This window comes from Mya arenaria, chromosome 17 (assembly GCF_026914265.1).
Source record: "Mya arenaria isolate MELC-2E11 chromosome 17, ASM2691426v1".
NCBI lineage: Eukaryota > Metazoa > Mollusca > Bivalvia > Myida > Myidae > Mya > Mya arenaria.
This window is the reverse complement of record NC_069138.1, coordinates 22,843,370-22,865,760: the sequence shown is the minus strand read 5'-3', so window position 1 is coordinate 22,865,760 and position 22,391 is coordinate 22,843,370. Positions and strand designations below refer to the sequence as shown.

General features: G+C 36.1%; 1 protein-coding gene across 1 annotated transcript; it reads right to left on the bottom strand.

Moving 5' to 3' along the window:
• Window positions 1-808: 808 nt before the first annotated feature.
• Window positions 809-22,085, bottom strand: LOC128224590 (protein ABHD14A-like). Its single transcript, XM_052934506.1, has 8 exons — window positions 22,043-22,085; window positions 17,700-17,836; window positions 12,592-12,761; window positions 10,942-10,983; window positions 8,129-8,294; window positions 6,161-6,304; window positions 4,154-4,245; window positions 809-3,834 (listed from the first exon to the last, which is right to left on the bottom strand). Exons 2-8 carry the CDS (start codon window positions 17,752-17,754, stop codon window positions 3,652-3,654), a joined length of 852 nt encoding a protein of 283 aa, XP_052790466.1. The 5' UTR covers window positions 17,755-17,836; window positions 22,043-22,085; the 3' UTR covers window positions 809-3,651.
• Window positions 22,086-22,391: the final 306 nt, after the last annotated feature.

Here is a 22,391-nt window from a genome sequence, read left to right as displayed (position 1 = left end):
TGATTGGTGAATGCTAAAAGATTTATTATAGTCTCATAAAGTAGAAATACGGTGTGTTATGCTCATTTCTTTAAATGAAACTTGGTATTCTTCATATGAACAATTGTTTTCAACATTTTTTCATCCTCTTTGATATATTTAAACAATATTATTAATTATGGTAAATCTTATTTGGGAGTAAGAGTGCATCTTTAAAGGTAATACACGAAGTATACTTTAGGTATATTATCTTAAAAATGAGTAAACAATTTTAAAGCACAAATTTGTTAATAAAACCAGATCGGTTATTTACACAGGAGTAACATATTTTTTTAAATTTCGACATACTTGTTAATAACCGCACTGATAAAACGTGTTTATATTAAATCAAAACGATAAAATATCACTACGCATGATTTGTGGATGTTAAATAGTTCGGTATCTCAACATATTTGCTATTTCGTCTACTATTTGGTAAACATATTGACAGATAATCTTTAATTAAAATGCAACATAATCTTCGGTATGTCAGGCCATTCAAAGTCGCCACTAAAGTGGGCCAAAAAATCTTCAATGTGGTTTGGCTGTAGCCGGACAAAACACCTCAACGCATTTGTTTGGGAGAGTTAAGTTAAGGTGGGTTATGTCCACCCTTTAATTAACCTAAAATGACGAGAGGGTTTTGACCACCTATACGAAAATGAGCAGTGGGTTTGTTTTATCGGGGATGGGGGGGTCTTCACTCTAGTTTTGTTTCTAAAAATTGCTCACTAGATACTAAATGTATGAATAGAGCGACAAAACATCATTCGAAAGACAATTAAACATGTTCAGTTAATGCTTTATTAAAATTGGTGCACAACAATATTTGTGTTCAACACATAATTTATACTTGACAACAATCACAAATCACCACAAAACAAATTGTTTTTCGTCAAATGACTACTACTTGTAATACAACCATCGAGCAAAACAAGGCATTGAACTGTAACATAGAAAACATCATACCCCAAAAAAACATATAGTAATAAAATGCAAACTAAAGATGCATTCGAACCCAAATAAGATTTACCACAATTAATACAATTGTTTTTATATACCAAAAAGGATGAATAAATGTCGAAAACAATGTTTTTTTATGAAGGATGCTGTGTTTGATTTGAAAGAACTGTGCAGAAAACACGTTATTTCTGCCTTATGAGACGATAGTAGATCACAGTAAAACTTTCAGCACTCACCAATCATTTAATATTTGTGCCTTTTTAGCTATTAATTACACGGTTACAATATTGTTATCAGTAATTAATAGATTCCATAAATGCATTATTTAGTAAGTAGTTAGTTTATCCCACTGTATGTATTGATTTTAAATGAGGGTGTCACTTTAATACAATCCCTAGCCTAGACATTTATAATATAATCCACCTGGCTGATCCAGGCTCCCAATTAAATTTACAAAGAAAGGATTGAATAAAACAAGAGCTTTAACGATAAAATAATAGGAGAAATGAGGAATTTTATACGACAAAAATAGGAAAATAAGGATTTTAGTACAGTCCAACCCCGTTGGCTCGAACTCGCTTGGCTCGAACTGGATGTAAAGGACCAATTGTATTAAACTGAAGGTAAAAACTCCAGATTGGCTCGAATTTTAAGAGGCTCGAGGTATGTTTGCTGGTCCCTGGAAGTTCGAGCCAATAAGGTTCGATTGTACATCAGTTTAAGATCATTTAAAAACAACTTTCTATCTTAATTAACAAACACTTTTAAAGCTGCACTCTCACAGGTTTACTGTTTTTTTTTTGTTTTTTTTTGACTTGGAAAGAGCAAATTTTTGAGTAAATATCTGCAAACCAATGATAAAAGATTGCTGACAAAAGATCCGATCGCAGATTTGCATATTTCCGTTCGAAAAAGAAATGTTTAAAGGCTTAAACCGTTACCCAGGTTTAAGAAAAATGGATAAAACATTATTTTTTAACTTCAATAAAAAATCTGCGATCTAATTTTTTGTCAGCATTCTTATATAACTGGTTTCCATGGATTTTTTGCAAATATTGGCTCGTTCCAAGACAAAAAATAAAAAGTAGTCAAAACGTCCAATCTGTGAGAGTGCAGCTTTAATGTATGACGTGATGAAATATCTTTGATATAGTTTCAAATAGTTGAAAATTTTCTTAAGGCAATCAGATAATCTAAGGTAGGTTATGTGTTAATTGATTAATATGCGCCGCTTAGGACTCATCAGATGACTAGTTAACAAAAATACCTAAGATAAAAGCTGATCATTAAATCAAAACAATACAAAACATAGGAATAATAAAAGGTTTCAACAAAAAGTAGGAAAATAGGTCTTTAAAAAAAATAAAAAGCAGGAAAAAGTAGCCACACCAGAGAGCCTATATATTAGTTCTAGCAAACAAGTAATATATTTAGTCGAAACAATGAAAGCCATCTCTTATTATTACTGCTACATTTAAAAGTGCTGTAACTGCTGTATAGATCTACGTTTAATGTTCATTCTTGGTGATTCGTCAATTATAGATATACATGTATATAAGAACAGTATCCAAGATCAAGTCTGTACTACCATAAAGAATAAATTGCCGCATGATGAAAGACACTACAGTCGAACCCCATTGGCTCGAACTCGCTTGGCTCGATTTCCTTGTTGGCTCGAACTAGATGTAAAGGACTGATTTCAAAATACTGAAGGTAGGCATTCCTGTTTGGCTCGAACGTTCAGGTGCTCGAGGTAATATCCCTGGTCCCTGGAAGTTCGAGCCAACGGAGTTTCACTGTAGAAGGAAATCAATTAGAAAATCATGTATATTGACAGGAAAATCACATCTAGCGAGTGCTAGCGCTCGTATTTTGTTTCTTTTAAACAAGCAAGGGACAAAACTCGTCATTTGCTAAGGCCAGAGTCATGGCCCTTGTTATACGTGTACATCTTGTTGCTGGCAACATGTGTTATAAAATTCAAATGAATATCTTCACAACATGAACATTTGTTTCAGGTATAGCCAATGTAAAAGTTTTAACATGACGAACACGCCGACTACACCAAGACTTGACGAAAATACATCAACATTACTCTTCCAAAAATAAACGAGCTAAAATTACACGACATACACAATAAACAACTAAATATATTTAAAAAAAATGTTTTTGTGCATACACTAAATGGAAAGAACCGATCATAATTTTATTATGCTAAAATATAATTTAAACAATAGTTTTCTGTAGCCAATCGTGTAAACCTGGATAAATAAGACACTGGTTATATTTAGCCAGTATATGATTGGTCAACATTAATTATTGGTTAAATATTGACCAATCACTAATCAAGCTAAAAAAGGAACCATAGTTTTACACAATTGACTGCAGAAACACAAATAATGATTATCAATTTTATTATTTCAATTGTTTACCCTAACTGTTTATCTGATAGTCTGTCTTAATCGTTGATACATAATTTGAGTTGTTATGCAAAAAAATCAAACAATATGGACACGATTTTTTTTCAGTTGTTTTACAAAATTAAACCCAGTTCTGGCTTCCATAACTTTAGTGTAGATATTTATATTTTTGATGTTTACAACACATTAAAACGTCCCAAATTGTTATATATAACATGTTCTTTAGCTAAATTAACCCATCCATGACTTATTACAGTTGCTTAAGAAATTCCACTAGTTTTTTGTTGAAATCCTTCGGTTTGTTCATATAGCAAGCGTGTCCGGCTGCTTCCAATTTCACCTCCATTTTAATGCTTGGGAGGTTCTTTAGATTTTTCAATGCTTCTGGGCCTATCACTTTATCATTTTCTCCATAGATGATCAAAGTCGGAATCTGAAAGGATACACACACAATTTTTAAATTCTTTCCAATGAAATAAAAACACATGTTCAGAAAATTTGTAATAATAATACACAACATAAATATATGAGAGTCCTACTAGGTCCATGATTGGATTACCAAAAGCGAAAAAAAATAGATTACATTTTCTGTAAGAAACAAAAAAGAGATCACAAATTAACATGATAAATATCATTGTTACATTTGCTGAAATAATAAAGCACTCTTATGGTATCATAACAGAGACTTGGTAAATACATATAGAAGGGAGTAGAATTGTTATTGCATCAGTGTACATGTACTTTATTCCCACCTTTGCATCTTTGAACTTGTCCTTATATTCCGCTGTGGAGACAGGCGCTACTGGAACAAACCCTCGTGACCTTTCTAGCACTGTGGCGGGCTCTGTAAGGTTTACAATCTTAGAACGTTATCATGATGTTACGAAAAATAATGTCTATCAACAACGCTTAATATTACAGTAACAAATACCAAGTAGTAATAGAATTATTGTTATGGAACATATGTGTGTAAGCTTATCTTTAATCGCACTTGGGCAAGGCCCATTAGACGATTGCTCCGATGAGATTGTTATCCATTTTAGGTTTTTGGAGCAAACTGCACAGATAGAATGTAACTCTGGTTAGAGCTACCCTGTACATGATAACCCCATCTTATGTCCCTTCTGGATGACGATAAGTATTTTTGTTGTGTGGTGGGGAATCAAACCTGCCACCGCTGCATTAACAGTTAAGGGTATTACCACTAGACCACAGGTCCACAGCAATGTTACCACGCCTTTGTAATCAACAAGAGCGCCACATAGGGAACGCAAACGCAGGGCCTGTTTTCATATAACATCTTAAGTAGTTTCCTAACTTAAGTCATTTCTTCACTTAAGTCATTTGCCAACTTAAGTAATTTTCCTAACTGTATCTCTCTTACCATCCGAAATAATTTATTTTAAACAATTTTATCAAAAAAAAATATTTTACGTTAAAACACTTTTCTTGTTATTTGACTATGAACAATTAGGAAAACTTAGATTAAGAAATGACATTAGAAGATTTATGAATACCACCCCTGGCCATTTAATTTTTTAGTCCAATTAGGGCGTAATAAATCAGAGTTCATGTACATGTGCGTACTGTTCTGTCTTTTGCAACACATGTTTCAATATTGAAAGGTATTAGGGCAAAGGTTTAAGTTTTTGTTGATGCAGACATTACCTCAAGTTTTGTTCTTCTAAGAGCAGACAAGTGGTTCAGAAAATTTCAATAAGTGCTGTAATATCTTAAATCTAGCTTGTGAAGTTTCATGTAAAAACGCCGCAATGCAACGAAACCAGGTTTTTTAATGATTTACAGAAGAACTTCAGCCTGTGTTGTGAGAATTATATTTATTAATAAGTTGATTTGTTGTTTGTTTAGTGTATGTATAAGAACATTCCAAATTGGTTAGAGGATAAACACAGAAGATGGGAAGCATGCATTAGGAGTGGAAATGAATATTAAAGGGAAAGGTTAATCAATATAGATGATTATGTTACTTTGTCATGGCACATATAGATGTTGTTATTATCGGTGATTTTAGTAAATCATCAAACTCTGTTGCTGGAAAATGAAAATGATTTTAAAGGAACTTGTTCACTAACTCTTCCTATAAACGAAGTTTGGTCAAGATATGTCAACCCTTACTGAAACTATTTAGTTTTATAGGTGAGTTTGACGCCGCCCTTACCAAGCTTGGTCAAGATATGTGAACCCTGAAGTTTTCAGTTTCAACCATTCTTCTATTTTTAGTAACAGTGACCTTAACTTGACCCTAGAAGCCTTTACGCAATCCCATAAAAGGTATCCATAAACTATACAAAGTTTGGTCAAGATATGTGAACCCTGACTAAAGATATTCAGTTACAACTGTGTTTCTATTTTTAGTAACAGTGACCTTGACCTTGACCCTAGGGACCCCATATGCAATCTCATAAAAGGTCTCTATAAACTCTTCCTTTAAACCAAGTTTGGTCACGGTATGTCATCCCTTACTACAGTTATTCAGTTTCAACTGTTTTTCTATTTGTAGTTACAGTGACCTCGACCTCAGAAATTATGTGAGAATGACAACACCAGACACAGTAATCCATGCTTCGCAGGTGACACAAAACTATGGTATAAACCATTCGAGGGCTAAGGGGAAGATGAAGGTAACTCCACATAAAACATCCCGCACTGAGCCGTCCAGCTGTATGTTCAAGCCAAGGAAACTATCTTGTCTTTATCATACCATATTAATTATATCATAGGACTGACATTCAACTTACCATTGAACAAATAAGGCAGAGAATAGCCACCACTCATTGAAGGACTTATTATTACAGGTTTATCCAGTTTCAATGCAGCAATAGCTTTCTTTATAAATTCTCCATTTTCCATAGCATCAGGCTTTTTACTCTTCCCTTTTGCTTCTGAAAATATAAATAAGCACAAACTCAGAACTGTGAATAATTAATTAACAAAAAATCAAGTACAGTCTGACCCCATTTGCTCGACCGCGCTTGACTCGAATTTCCTCGTTGGCTGAAATTGGATGTAAAGGTTGATTTTTATATAATGAAGCTAAAAGATCTCGCTTTGGCTCAAAGTTTCGAGGCTTGAGGTATTTTTCGCTTTTCCCTGGAAGTTGAAGCCAACAGGGTTCAATTGTACCTGCAAATAAAAAACAGAACTTGCTCATCTCAAAATTATTTTCGGAATTAATTTAGTAGAAATTTTAAAAACTAATGTTGAAGACATTTTAAAATACGGGGAAAAGGTAATACTTATGTGAATTAATGATACTTTAAATAATATCATATCATATAAAACGCATAAGTTTGCTTATAAATTATACATGGTTGTCTGGTTAGGGCAATGGTAAGCACACTCGCTTCTCATCTAGACAAGACTGGTTTGATTCCCAGCCTGGGCGCATGTGAGTTTTGTTTGTGGTCACCATGCCGGATAAGTGGGTTTCCTCCGGGTACTCCAGTTTCCCCCATGATACAAGACCACACTCTTGCATCGTGCCAACAACAGTAATAATTATAATGTTGTAACTAGAGATTGCTTTTTTAAAAAGTGCTTGTCTCCCCTATTGTGTGGTCGTAGCTGATAAAAAATAAATGATGGACATGAAATATGTAATTTTGGACTGGAGACGAACCAACAGTGAAGTTTGGTTTATTCTTCCGTATTACCGGTAAATAGTGAAGAGAAAAAAGAGTTGTTGATTAATCTTGGAAAATGTAAACAAAGTTTGCATTGTAAGAAGTTCCTGGGCGCAAGCGTTATTCAATTTTTGATCAGTAGTCCATTTTTCAGTTCATGGCCATCGTGACCTTGACCTTTGACCTACTGATCACAAAATCAATAGGGATCATCTACATGACCAACTTGCATTCCAAGTATTAAGTTCTTGGGTGCAAGTATTCTTTAGTTACTGAGCGGTAACCGTTTCTTTACCTCAAGGTCACGGCAACCTTGACCTTTGACCTACTGATCTCAAAAAAAAGGGGTCATCTACTAGTCATGACCGACTAGCATACAAAGTATGAAGTTCCTGGGTGCAAGCGTTCTTTATTTATTGAGCAGAAACAAAGTGTGACATACAGACTGACAGACTGACTGACTGACTGAAGCATTCTTTAGTTTTTGAGCAGAAACCATTTTTAAGCTTAAGGCATCACCAATATATCGTTTTTTACCTGAAGGTAACCTTGACCTTTTGATCTCAAAATCGCTAGGGGTTATTTACTAGTCATGAACAAATAGCATACCTAGTATAAAGTTCCTAGACCGAAAGGATCGATAGTTATTGAGCGGAAACCGTTTCTTCACCTCAAGGTCAAGGCGACCTTGACCTTTGACCTAGTGATCTCAAAATAAATAGGGGTCATCTAATAGTCATGACCAACTAGCATACCAAGTATGAAGTTCCTGGGTGCAAGCGTTCTTTAGTTATTGAGTGGAAACCGTTTCTTCACCTCAAGGTCACTGTGACCTTGACCTTTGACCTAGTGACCCCAAAATCAATAGGGGTCATCTACTAGTCATGACCAACTAGCATACCAAGTATGAAGTTCCTGGGTCTAAGCGTTCTATAGTTATTAAGCGGAAAGGAAGTGTGACGTACAGACTGACTGACTGACGGACTGACTGACGGACAGGGCAAAAACAATATGTCTCCCCATGAATGGGGGAGACATAATAAATTATTTCACGTCATTGTAAAATGAATCAGTTTAAACTACCTGGTAAATCTAGAGCCACTGCCTTGTATCCAATTTTCTTTAACATCTGCAATGTGTACACTGGATCTGAAACCCAAGTCTTGGCTTCAAATGCTTGACCATGAAGAAAGAGCACGTCAAAGTTGGAAGAGGCAGGTACAACCTCTCTGTATACAAGTTCTAAACTCTGAAAAGTAAATGCATTCTGAATAACAGATCCTTAGAAAGCATATATAATATCCAAAGATTACAATTTGCATATTTAGCCTAATTTACATTAGGCTAAAGGGGCTAAACACCAGATGGTCGCGAAATCGGCAAAAACATTATTTCCACAAGACAATATTTAATTGGAAAACTACAAGCCTAGAATTGTCAATATGAGCTCGTATGTCAGGCCAGTAAAACATCATTTTATATGATTGGTTTCCCAGTTTGAAGTGTGTATATTTAGCATGTGCAAGTCACATAATAAGTACAGATACTTATACCGACGCTATTTTTAAAATAAAAGGGATTTACATGGCAGACACCTCCAATCAATTGAAAAAACCCTGCAAAAGCTGCAAAAAATACATGTGTCATAAGCGATGTGGTACATCTGTAAGTAAGATTGTACACAACGATATCAATTGTATGTAAGTTTTTGACAATTTTCTTTTTTTCTTGCAATTGTACCATCTGGTGTCTTGTCCCCTTAAAGACCTCATTCTCGGTTTGATTGTAACTTTTCATTTGTGCCAATGTCGGTCATATAGTAATACATCATTTAAACAATACTAGATTATATGCCAAAACAAGATCTGTCACAGAGACAGTGCGCTCGACTATAACGCCGCTTTTAAGATTAAGGATGGCAAAGTTTTGGATCACTGTAAAATGAAATTACATGCAAAACCTTAACTAGATTTTCAAAGTAAAAATAATAGAGGGCAAAATTTGAATTATATGCAAGATATATATTATCACACTTGATTGTATAAAGATTCAAAGCAATACATCAAGTAGGTGCATGCTGAGTTATTGACTTATATGTGCTTTCATGCAAACCCTTAACAAGAATTTTAAAGTCTAATGAATATATTATATGCGAGGTTATCAAACTTGATGAATTACGAAGGTTGGATGGTTGGAAGCCCTTGTAAAAAGTTTCAATGCAATATATGATGTTTTTATTGAGATCTATTGACTTAAATGTGGTTACATGCAAAACTTTAATCAGAATTTCTAAGTTGAATAATAATTGACAAAAAATACATTGTATGTAAAACAGAGTTATCCAACTTAGTAATTTAAGTACCCTCGATGGATGAGTACTGTTTTATAAAGTCTCAATGCAATGCATCAAGTAGTTGTTGTTAACCCATGTGTGCTTACATGCAAAACCTTAACCACAATTTTTTAAGGCCCATAATTTGCATTATATTCAAAATAGAGTTATCTTACTTCATTAACATTTAAAGTAGGTAGGATAGTTCGGAAGACATATCTAGTTCCAATGCAACACATGATGATTTTTGCTGAAATAATGACTCAGTGATGCTTACATGCAAACCCTAAAACAAGGTGTGACACCTACGCTAGGATGAGTAGTATAGCTCTCCTTATTCTTGGAATAGTCGAGCAAAAAAATGGCACATTCTGCTGTTTTTAAGAACAATAAAAAGCCATTGAAGGTGACCCAGTAACTTCTACATGAACCTACTGTTTCCAAATAAACAAAGCAAATTGTACTGATGTCATTCAGCTTGTAAAAAATCACAATCATGTGGTATAGGTGTGCGCTTCTCATCCAAGTAGTTGTGGTTTGCTCCCCACAAGCGGTACTTTGTCATGACCACTCTTAATGTACCCCAGGACTGGTTTCTACCCAGGAAAAAGGATTCAAACATAATTCTGTAAGCTCATAACTTTCACCCCAATTGAGTTAAAAGATCTTTGTATCATCCAACGAAGAAACAGTCAATTTGTACCGCCCCAAAATTTCGGTAGTGAGATGATTAGTAGTTAGGTTTGCAGTATTGTAAAAGAGTAATCAAAAGCTTGGATTTAATTGGCTGTTTGATGTTAAACTCAAGGAAACCGTTCATGTTTGGGTCCTTCCTGGGTGAAGGAGTCCGTCCCTTAGTAGTAAGTTTCATGTTGATATGCAAAGGAATAGGTTCACTCGGTAACAGCATTGTCGGATTCCCATGATACACACTTCGCTATGCTTCGTTGTGTACAGTGGGCAATTTGGCTATGAAAATCTCGTAATCATGAATAATGAATGAGGCAGTTTTATTGGTTCAGCAAAGTACCGGATACTTTACAGTTGAAAAATATTCTACCAATTGCTGGAGTTGAACAAGATTCCCCTTCGCAGTACAATAATATTTGGCAGCATGCAAGGCCACATGGCCACAGAGGCAACTGATACTTTTAAGTTATTGAATAATATTTTTTTGAAACATGCAGATTCATGGGAAGAAGAGTTATCTCTCCTGCCACATGCATGTTAATTAAAACGAGATTTTGTCAGCCAATTGTACCAAGGTATGTATGAAGTATAACGGAAGAAAGTATTGGTTTGCCGACGATTGATAACAGTGGCTGTTGGTTCTTTTGATGTTTGAAGTCGATTGATAGGCTATTGGTGTATATGGACGAATCAATGCTCCAAACCCTCAAATGCAAAGTTTTTATGCAAACAGTAGTGGTTTGTGTGGATCAAGCTGATCAAGCTTTGTACCAATCAGGAACTGTTTATTTATAAGCCATAAGATATAATAAAGGGTTTTAATTTTCCTGGAACAGAACAACACTAAATCGATATTTGGTAGAGCATAACTTACATCATTAACTTTTAAGGTCTTCTCCTCTGGCTCTTTTTCTGTCTGTAAAAAAGAAAAGAGTTTTTTACCGGGACTGGAACTTTCCGTCTAACAACGGGTAACATGACTCACGTGCATTTACGCGCACTAAATTAAAGGGCTGAGTCAGAACAATGTACATAAACAAAACATATTGATACAAAACTAAATTGAAACCTCAAAACGGCGACATCAATTGGGAACTATATGATGTTCACTTCAAATTACTGCACGTAATGACATTGGTATCAAACAACTATACACGTGCAATTTGGTGCGGGTTTCTTAAACAACACTTACACCGTCCAAATTGCACAAAATTAACTTTTTGTTATGCAAGAAAAAGTATTGTTCACATGTATGCGGAGCAGATGAAAAATCAGCCTCGGAAAGCCTCATCACTGGCTTCTGTCACCGGCTTCTGCTTGGGTCAGATTTTCTCATTTGGTCTGCATAGATTTGAAAGATACTTATAATCAATGAATACATATATTAGAAACATATTTGCTTTGGTGCTAAACTTCAATCTTATGTCATGTATGCCTTCATATATTTTCCAGTTGTGTGGTACCTATAATTCCAACCAACATACCTATATGTGGCCAATATCTGTATTGCTATTTAGTTATGAGAATGTCCTAATTCTATATAGGCTGTTTATGCACAATGAGAGCTGTTTCAGTTAGTGACAAATGCCCCCGAACTGCCATTGACTTTTGGTGGTTCATGACCCCAAATGCCACATATGGAATGATATTTTCACCTGTGTTCTAAACATTAAACATTACAAAAAATATGTTTCGTATAAGAAAATAATAATTGGTTTAATGTTACCACTAGGTATTCGATAAATTTGCGTTTACAACCCTGCATAGGAGTAGTCAGTACAAATAATGTGGTTAAACTGTAGACAATAAAAAGTAGACCAAGAAGATCCAGCCTATTCAGTATGTTTTAAAACCACAAACCATTTAGCTTTAAATTCTACATAGAAGGAAAGTAGCCAATGGTCTGATATGGTATAACCATGCTTTGATCCACTGCCATGTGTTAATAAAAAAGTCACTTTCGAATTTGTGTTATTAGCCCAGTTGATAAGTCAGGGCTCTCGCGAGGGGGCGACTTGGGCGAAGTGGTCGCCTAAAATTCCCAGACTTCGCCCGTTTGTATCATCGCGATATTGACTTTGCCAAAAGCACATTGTAAATCTGTCAATCAGCCAGTATTTGGCCACTGTCCCATTAGTCAAAACATCGCAATAAGCCATTCATACAAATTGGTAATCTCCTAATCCAATAATTGGGCCGTTTCACCAAAACATCGCGGAGCTATTGAAAGATAACCAATCAGAATCTACATTGAGAAGACCCTGATCAAATGATATAAGTTTGATAGAAAATAATTATGAAAAATCGTGTCAAGAATTAATGAAGTAAAAAAAAATTAACATATGTATTGAATAAACAATACAAGGCATTTAAACATTGTTGCTTTTGAAGCAGACATATTCATATGAACTTAAAAACACCAATACTTTCATCGTAAAATAAAATATAAATATACATGGTAATATAAAAAAAATAACAGTATGTGCTATAAACTTTACATGAATATTGTAAGAGATAAGCGCACCTTTAGAGCATCGAAGAATTCATCAGTCAACTCCATGGTAACACTCGATACAGCAGCCATCTTCACCTTATCTTTTTGTCCAGTCTCCTTTTCGTCCACTTTAGAAATAAGATCTTTTTCTTCAGCGGAGGGAGTGTAGTTAAACCAAAATATCACAGCACCAACAAATCCTGGAAAGGAGAGAACAATGCATTAGAACTCATTACAACAAGAGCGATCACAGACAGCTATATCCCTCGCCTCATGGGGGCATTTTTTGTAACGAAAGCCAATCAATGGTAAGGGCAGTTTCTCAGGAACATAAGAAATGCGTAAAATTAAGAAAGGGCAATAACTCTTTCAAAAAAGGTAAAAAAAAAGCCTGACAATATGCGCTGCGTCACTATATAGACATAAACGTAAGAGGAGTTGCGAAGAAACCAATTTTAAATGTAAAATAAAGAAAGGGCAATAACTCTTTCAAAAATGGTTGAATCGCGAAAGCCCAACAACATGCACTGCGTCACTATATAGCCATCAATCTGTGAAAGTTTGGTAAAAATTGCATGAAAAACGTAAGAGGAGTTGCGAAGAAACCAATTTTAAATGTAAAAAAGGGCAATAACTCTTTCAAAAATGGCCGAATCGCGAAAGCCCGACAATATGCGCTGCGTCACCATATAGTCATCAATCTGTGGAAATTTGGTAGAAATCGCATGAGATATGTAAGAGGAGATGCAAAGAAATGAATGTGGGACGGATGGACGCACACACGCACGCACGCACAGAAGGGCGCCTACCATTACTATATCCCCTTGCCTCACGGGGGATAAAAATAGGTGATACATGTATATAATTCATATTTCAATATTATATATCAGTATAAACAACTAAGTCGGGTGTGTCAGGAATTAAGCTATGCCAATCAGATTGGCATACATTTCAATTTGATGATACGAATTTCATCATAAAATAGGTTGATGCAAAAACATTTATTTTTTATTTTAATGCTTTTTTCGTGTTTGGTCATTTGACTTTAATGATCAAAACAAAAGAAAAATGCACATGATATTGATACAGATAAAAAAACATATTTTGGTACTTTTTTTAACTGGGGAACTAATGTGGCCACCTATAAATATCTTTATTAATTAAAGAATATATAAACACTAATTTTATTATCTGTATCACTATCATATGTGTTTTTTTGTTTTTATCATCAAGGTCAAATGAGTTAAACATGATAATGCATTAAAGTTATAAAGTTTAAAAGTAAATTGCATCACCCTATATTTTGCGCCTCTAAAGAAAACAAGAGATGTTTGTCAAACATTATCCCCCCCCCAAGCGCCATGTTGTCAGGATTATTTGGACAATTGAATGAAATATGCATGGACCTCCAAATCAAGTTTAAGGCCATGGGTGCAGACAGTGTCAAGTTATCACACAGACAAGCTTTTTGCGTTTAAGGTCACTGTGACCTTGACCTGTGACTCGATGACCCCTTAAATTAAAAGGGGTCATCTACAGGTCAGGCTCAACCCTCTAGTCAAGTTTGAAGATCATAGGTCCTTTAATTAAAAGGGGTCATCTACTGGTCAGGCCCAACCATCATATCAAATCTGATAACCATAGGTCCAGGAATTGTCCAGTTTGCCTTCAAGGTCACTGTAACCTGCCTCTGACCTGATAGACCCACCAAAAATAGGGGTCATCTACTGGTCAGGCCCAACATACAAGTCAAGTTTGAGGGCCATGGATGCAGGCATTGTCGAGTTATCACCCGGACAACCTTTTATCATTCAAGGTCAATGTGACCTTGACCTTTGGCCCAATGACCCCCTAAATCAATAGGGGTAATCTACTGGTCAGGCCGAACCTCCAAGTCAAGTTTGAAGGTCATGGGTGAAGGCTTTGTCGAGTTATTATCAATAAAATCAATAGGAGTCATCTACTGGTCAGGCTCTATTTTCATCTCAAATTTGATGACCATACATCAAGAAATTGTTGAGTTATCACTCGGACAAGCTTTGGTCTACCGACTGACAGACTGACCGACCGACCGACATAAGCCATGTCACGTTTGATGACCATAGGTATTGGTGATTTATTACTCAGACAAGCTTTAAAATCCTTTTACCATTTAAGGTCACTGTGACCTAGACCTTTGAATCAATAAGGGTCATCTACTGGTCAGGCCCTATTTTCATGTCAAGTTTGATTACCATACGTCCAGAAATTGTTGAATTATCACTCGGACAAGCTTTGGTCTACCAACCGACCGACCAACTGACCGACCGACCCACCTACCGACCAACCGACCAACATGTGCAAAGCAATATACCCCTCTTCTTCGAAGGGGGGCATAATAATAAGTATAATATAAAAACTCCAGAATCAACTCAAACATTCATAAAAGAGGAAGTGGAACCACAGCGTTGCTGAGTGAATGCCAAGCAATCATGCATTTGTCAATAAGGGGCAGAACTCATCAAAGACAGAGTGATGGAACTTGCTTTATATATATGCATATTGTCTCTGGTTACATGTGTACCAAGTTTCATTTCAATATCTTGAATTGTTTTAGAGGTATGGCCAGAGTGTTTGCATTATGTTTGGTTGTTAAAGGGTCCTTATTCAATGATTATCAAGGTGTGAGTTATGGGCCTTGCTGAACATCTGTGTATTTCCACTGGCAACATTTTTTTTTCCGTGATGCCAACAACAGCAAGGCTATCGCATTTCCAGCTAATAGAACAACACAACCATGGTATTAACACGAATCAATGGAAAAAATATATTTTCTAAGACATTGTATGGGAACACATCTGTAAACAATTTAGTTTCAAATCAGAACAAAATATGCATTTGAATGGGATTCCTTAACTTGTATTGTCCATTTTGGTTTCATTTGTTTCAATGTTTGTTCAATTCAATTTTGTGACTTAACTTAAAAATATCAGTCATACTTTCATTGGTATTTCTTTAATTACCAGAAAAGCAACATTCCTTTTGTCAGTAATGAAACAGTGACACCATGAATCAAGGTGTTCCCTTTTTCACCCTCACCTGTCCTTATTAAAAAATGCAATCCCAATGAACAGTTCCACAGATATGTGATGAAATACAAAATAACTTACACCTTACTTTATAACCCATGCATTTTAAATCTTCATCAAACTAGATTAGTCGTTAAACTCGTTATTAATGTGGATACATGCATGTACACATTATATCTCCTAAGGTACTGATAATTCATATACCGGATATGAATGACCACGAATGACAGTTTCTATTTATATCATCAATACTTATGTGCCTATTTACATCGCTAAATACATAAAACATTGCTAAACAGCACAGTCATTGTAACAGTTTTTATTAATGACGTAACATCACAATTCTGGGACAGTTATTACACTAGTTAAGAAGTTATATAGTATGCCTCCTGAGGGCCATGATGGTAGGAATATTTGGACAATTGAAAAAACTATGCATGTAACAAAATCTTAGCTGATTTGACCTTATGACCTCAAAATCCATGTTTATCTACTGGTCATGCACAGTTTGAAGATGGTCAGTGCAGGTATTGTCAAGTTAACACTTGGACAAGCTTTTTACCTTTAAGGTCATTATGACCTTGACCTTTGGACCCCAAAATCAATAGGGTAATATACTGGTCACATCCAACTACCAAGTCAAGTTTGAGGACCAAAAGTCTATGCATTTTCGCATTCAATGACAATGTGACTTTTTGACCTGATGACCTCAAAATCAATACGGGTCATCTACTGGTATCACCCACAACCTTCATGTCAAATTTCAGGGACATGTGTGCATGCATTGTCATCACATGGATATCCTATTTGCATTCAAGGTAACTGTTACCTTGACTTTTGACTTGATAACATCAAAATCAATACGGGTCTTCTTCTGGTCAGGCACAACCTCTTATTCAAGTTTGAGGACCACAGGTCTAAGCATTGTCGACTTATCACTTGGACAAGCTTTTCGTAATTAAGATCACTGTGAACTTGACCTTTGACCTCAAATCAAGAAAGGGTCATCTACTGGTCACGCCAAACCTCCAAGTCAAGTTTGACGACCATAAGTCCAGGCATTGTTGAATTATGACTTGGACAAGCTTTTTGTATTTAAAGTCTCAAAGCCCCTGACATTTGAGCCGATGATCTGAACATTAATTGGGGTCATCTAATGGTCATGCCCTACCTGCAAGTCAAGTTTGAGGACCATAGGTCCAAGCATTGTTGACTTATCACTTGGACACTTTTTCTTAAATCATTGTCACTTTGGACTTGACCTTTGACCTGATAGCCTCAAATCAGAAGGGGTCATCTACTGGTCACACCCAAGTCAAGCTTGAAGACCACTGGTCCAGGCCTTTAAGTTATCACTCTGACAAGCATGTGTCTACCTACCTTCTGACTGACCATCATACTGACCAACGGACATATGCAAAGCAATGTACCCCTTGAGGTGAGGGAGGAGTGTGGCGCGGGGGGTGGTGGGGGGATATATCAGATATAAATCACGGTATGTCTGTCGTTTAGCTATCATAATCAGATCTACATAATAATCAATCATTATTTTGAGGAAATTAAATGAATTATTAATACGAAACATGTTGTTTTTGCTCTGACAAGAGAACACATGAATAGAATATTTTCCACTAATACACACATTATTCCTTTAAAAGGTTTTTGATCAAATTCATATTGGCAGCCTTGCTGACATGTTTTGGTCATAGTATTCATTTTCTGATTCTATTGCTTAGATACATGTACTTACTGTTAAAAACAATATTGTTGAACAACTAGCTTTGTCATATTTTGTGACTTTCAGTGAATGTTTAAATTACATTTAGTGTTTTTTTTTAAATATGAAAATCCAATGTAAAAATCATGGAACAAATGTGTTATAGTTGGAAGATTTTTACAATGTAATATTATATGGGACGACCTCTCCAAATATTGTAGAGGTCCACGTTCTTGTTCGACTTTTTTGTATTGAAATAAAGACCTTAAAATTGTATCTTTGTGACACTGTGACATGGAAATATGCATGGGTAAGGTTTAGACTGAATTAACATAAAAAGTTATTCAACATACCTATAATAAGTAATATCACTGGCTTGTTCACATGCAACCCAGATGGACTCATCATTTGTACACAGAATAGGAAATTACTGTCCAAGAATCCTTCAAAAATATTCTTATTAGGTTTTCTGCATGCCTTCTGAAAAATCCTGAAAATAGAAACAAATGTGTTACTGTACTTGCATCTAGACGCCAGTGTTTCTTTTAAGCCCTTTCTATAACAACTTTGCTAAGATCCCTGAGTCCCAAATTGAATGTAAAATATTCAATTTGTGAAAATATATAGAAAAAACTATTTTAAAAACTTAATAAATCATTTATTTATGTTCACTTGAAGTTCAAACCACTCATGATTTTCCTGGCACTCTAGACAAGAATTTTGTGGTGCATTTTATTTGCAGTGGTGCTAAGAAAACCAACAAGTTTTAATTTTGATATTTGGTTAAATCATTGGTCTTGAATAGAAGAATCACAGTATGTAAATTAATAGAATGTAAGCCAGTTTGATGATGTACATGGCATGTGTTTTGAATACTAAGGATGTAACAAGAGCTGTCACAGTATGTGACGAATGCCCCCGAATGTGACATTGACCAACAAACAAGGTCAGTACATGAAAAGTTTATCTTGCCTTTACGTGTCAAATACATATGGCAAGTTATTTTAAATTGCCTCTGAACATAAAAAAATACCACCCATACTTGACAACCTACACTGTTATGTCCTTATATTCAGAATTCCCTTGTGAATAAACACTTAGTGTATCTTTCACCTTAGAGGTAGGGACATGGGTCTTGCACACGACACATTGTCTTCGTATGTGGAACACATGTAGCAAGTGATTTTAAAATCTGTCCATACAAGGGAAAGTAACAGCCCTGACACGACAACCTATACTCTATGTCCTTATATGCAGCACTCCATTGTGAATAAACACTAAGTGTGACCTTGACCTTTGAGGTAGGGACACGGGTCTTGCACGTGACACGTCGTCTTGGTATGTGGAACACATGTGGCAAGTTTTTTTAAAATCTGTCCATACAAGGGAAAGTTACAGCCCGGACACGACAACCTATACTCTATGTCCTTATATGCAGCACTCCATTGTGAATAAACACTATGTTTGACCTTGACCTTTGAGGCAGGGACACGGGTCTTGCACACGACACGTCGTCTTGGTATGTGGAACACATGTGGCAAGTTATATTAAAATCTGTCCATACAAGAGAAAGTTACAGCCCGGACACGACAACCTATACTCTATGTCCTTATATGCAGCACTCCATTGTGAATAAACACTAAGTGTGACCTTGACCTTTGAGGTAGGGACACGGGTCTTGCAGGCGACACGTCTTCTTGGTATGTGGAACACATGTGGCAAGTTATTTTAAAATCTGTCCATACAAGGGAAAGTTACAGCCCGGACACGACAACCTATACTCTATGTCGTTATATTAACTTATATGCAGCACTCCATTGTAAATAAACTCTAAGTGTGACCTTGACCTTTGAGGTAGGGACACGGGTTTTGCACGCGACACGTCGTCTTGGTATGTGGAACATATTTGGCAAGTTATTTTAAAATCTGTCCATACAAGGGAAAGTTACAGCCCGGACACGACAACCTTTACTCTATGTCCTTATATGCAGCACTCCATTGTAAATACACTAAGTGTGACCTTGACCTTTGAGGTAGTGACACGGGTCTTGCACGCAACACGTCTTCTTGGTATGTGGAACACATGTGGCAAGTTATTTTAAAATCTGTCCATTCAAGAGAAAGTTACAGCCCGGACACGACAACCTGTACTCTATGTCCTTATATGCAGCACTCCATTGTGAATAAACACTAAGTGTGACCTTGACCTTTGAGGTAGGGACACGGGTCTTGCACGCGACACGTCTTCTTGGTATGTGGTACACATGTGGCAAGTTATTTTAAAATCTGTCCATACAAGAGAAAGTTACAGCCCGGACACGACAACCTATACTCTATGTCCTTATATGCAGCACTCCATTGTGAATAAACACTAAGTGTGACCTTGACCTTTGAGGTAGGGACACGAGTCTTGCACGCCACACATCGTCTTGGTATGTGGAACACATGTGGCAAGTTATTTTAAAATCTGTCCATACAAGGGAAAGTTACAGAGCCGGCCGGCCGGACGGACAGACGGACGGACGGACGGACAGACGGACGGACAGACGGTGCGATTTTAATATGCCCACCTTCGGGGGCATAAAAATAAAGTTGTCACATGAGAGATATATATATAAATACAACAACATCACAGATACACTGGTGTAAACTGGGTTTCTAAAGAATTCAAATTCATTAAGATACATCTTTATAACTTTTGAACAAACAACGAAGTTTCCTTTGTCCGCCATATTGTTTATCATGCCAACTTTGCTCTGATACAATTAATACCCAAATCAAATCAAGCTATAAGGCCTAGATTTATAAACAATTAGATCTGTATAAAGTTTTACTAAATTACGGAACTGTATACAGCTAATAAGCACAAAGGTTTGGTTGATTTGTATCCATGCATACCACCAACTGCATATTATATCGGTACAGAATCAATATTCCCTGTCAGGGTTGTCATTATGAACCGATTGCCGATCAAATCCATCGTTTAAAATCGTGAAAAAATCGGTTGCTTTTTCAGGAATTTTAAAATTGAGATCGAAGAAAAATGGCCGAAAAAGTCGAAGAAAATCGCCGTACTAATTGCCGATGAACACTGTATAGCGACACCGTTCCTTGTAGTACAAACGCTTGAAAAAAATAACACGGCGTTTGATTGATTACTCCAGTTTTGAGCGACCAATGATGTGCCGCGATACAAAAAACAAACAACACATGCACAATGGCGCAGCCGAAATCAAAAAAGTTTAAAAGTCTATTTGATTTTGGGTCCCAACAAAGAACCGGTGAGAACGAAAATGCAAATTGGAAACACATTGTTTGTTGTTCTTTTTAAGTTACGATCGATGCATGGCGCCTGCTTGAAATGTCCATTTTGTTGAATAAAATGTGTTTGTTTTCTGTTACGGAACAAATCTAGTCTAGCGGATTGCGATAAAATCAATGTGTCGTTTCTGATATGTCTGGTGCTGATACCTTCAAACCCCCGCTAAGATTACTCATTATGAAAAGCTAGCGAACTTTCTGAAACAAAATGTAAGATATTATGGTCGGCAATTTCAGCGGTCCGCTAAGCTAGATTCTCCCCACTTTTTATTTTTCTCGGCGATCTCCGGGTAGGAGGTGATTTCATTGCTTCAAGTTCATTCTGTTGTTAGCTGTTATCAAGGTAAGACAAACGATTTATTATTCAATCTATGTAGAATCTAAGTGTTAATGTAAATTATTTCCATTCCATTAATGATTGAGTCTGGGCCCATAGTTTCGCCAAACTAAAATAAACATCATCAGTCATCTAGCTCTGATTACTATTTAGAACAATTTGATTTGCAGGAGATAACAAGAGATTCTAGAGCCGGATGTGTAGCCACATAATCCAAAATTGGATATTTCGGCCCATTTATATTGTTTTCAAAGTAGAATAGTCTGAATAAATGTTTTCTAAACAGTCAATTTTGCTTTCAGGGAAACAGGTTCTAGACCCTCAGGAATGTCTAAAATTCGTTTTCGTATCGGGGGGCTTCGCCCCCTGAACCCCCAACCAGGGCGTTGCCCTGGACCTATCAAGGGGGCCTAGGCGGCCCCCTTGACCCCTGGCCAGATCTGTTAGATTTATAAAAAAATCGGTTTGTGAAAAACATAATGACAACCCTGCCTGTAATTCATCACTGCTGAATAGGTATACAGATAATGTGCATTAGTTTTTGGGAACAATTTATAAAAGTGTTCATACTTAAAAAAGGATTCTCAATAAAGTGAATGAAAGTGAAAATAGGATTATTCTTAACATGTAAGTCTTGTTTTGATGGATCTTTCATTGGAATGTTTTACTAGTTAAGATTTGCTCAGGGGATTCCAGAAGATTTTGGTGGATTCCGGTAGTTTTTCCTGCCACACTAGTGCCAAATTCAACTGAATCAGTCAGGTATTTGCTGTTCACATCAAAGCAAATGTGTTCATTAAACTAAAATAATCACTTATTCACTAGCATGTGATTCTAATTACTATTTTATCAAACGATACATCCGAATTTTGATACTGTCCGAAACATAGACAACCTCTTGACACGTCAATGACACTATGCATGGGCACGCTATCTAAGAGTGGTCAAATGTGCAAATAGATGGTATAATATTTTGTCAAAATGTTAACTTATGACAGCAGCCATTTTGAAAATAAACAAGAAAAAGAAAACAAATACCGAAGATGTTGATGTGTACACGGAAGTAAGGGGCAGACAACAATTGTGGGGGCAGGCAACAGTATTTTCGTTTCGGTAAAGGGCGGCATGAGGTCCGAACTGGACTAGAAGTGCCGCTTTAAGCTGCAATAAACCTTATATAAGAGTCACATTTTCATTTTTCACCAGGCTTTGGTTTTTCAAAAATGTTAAAAATAACTGCAGTGGTTGTTCTGAAAGCAAACTCGGATGATATTTCATAGTTATTTCTCCCATAGGCAAAACAATATAGAACTTAAGAGATAACAATAAGATACATTTTACACACAATCCAGTTTTCTATTTATTATAGCCCAATCAATCAATTAAA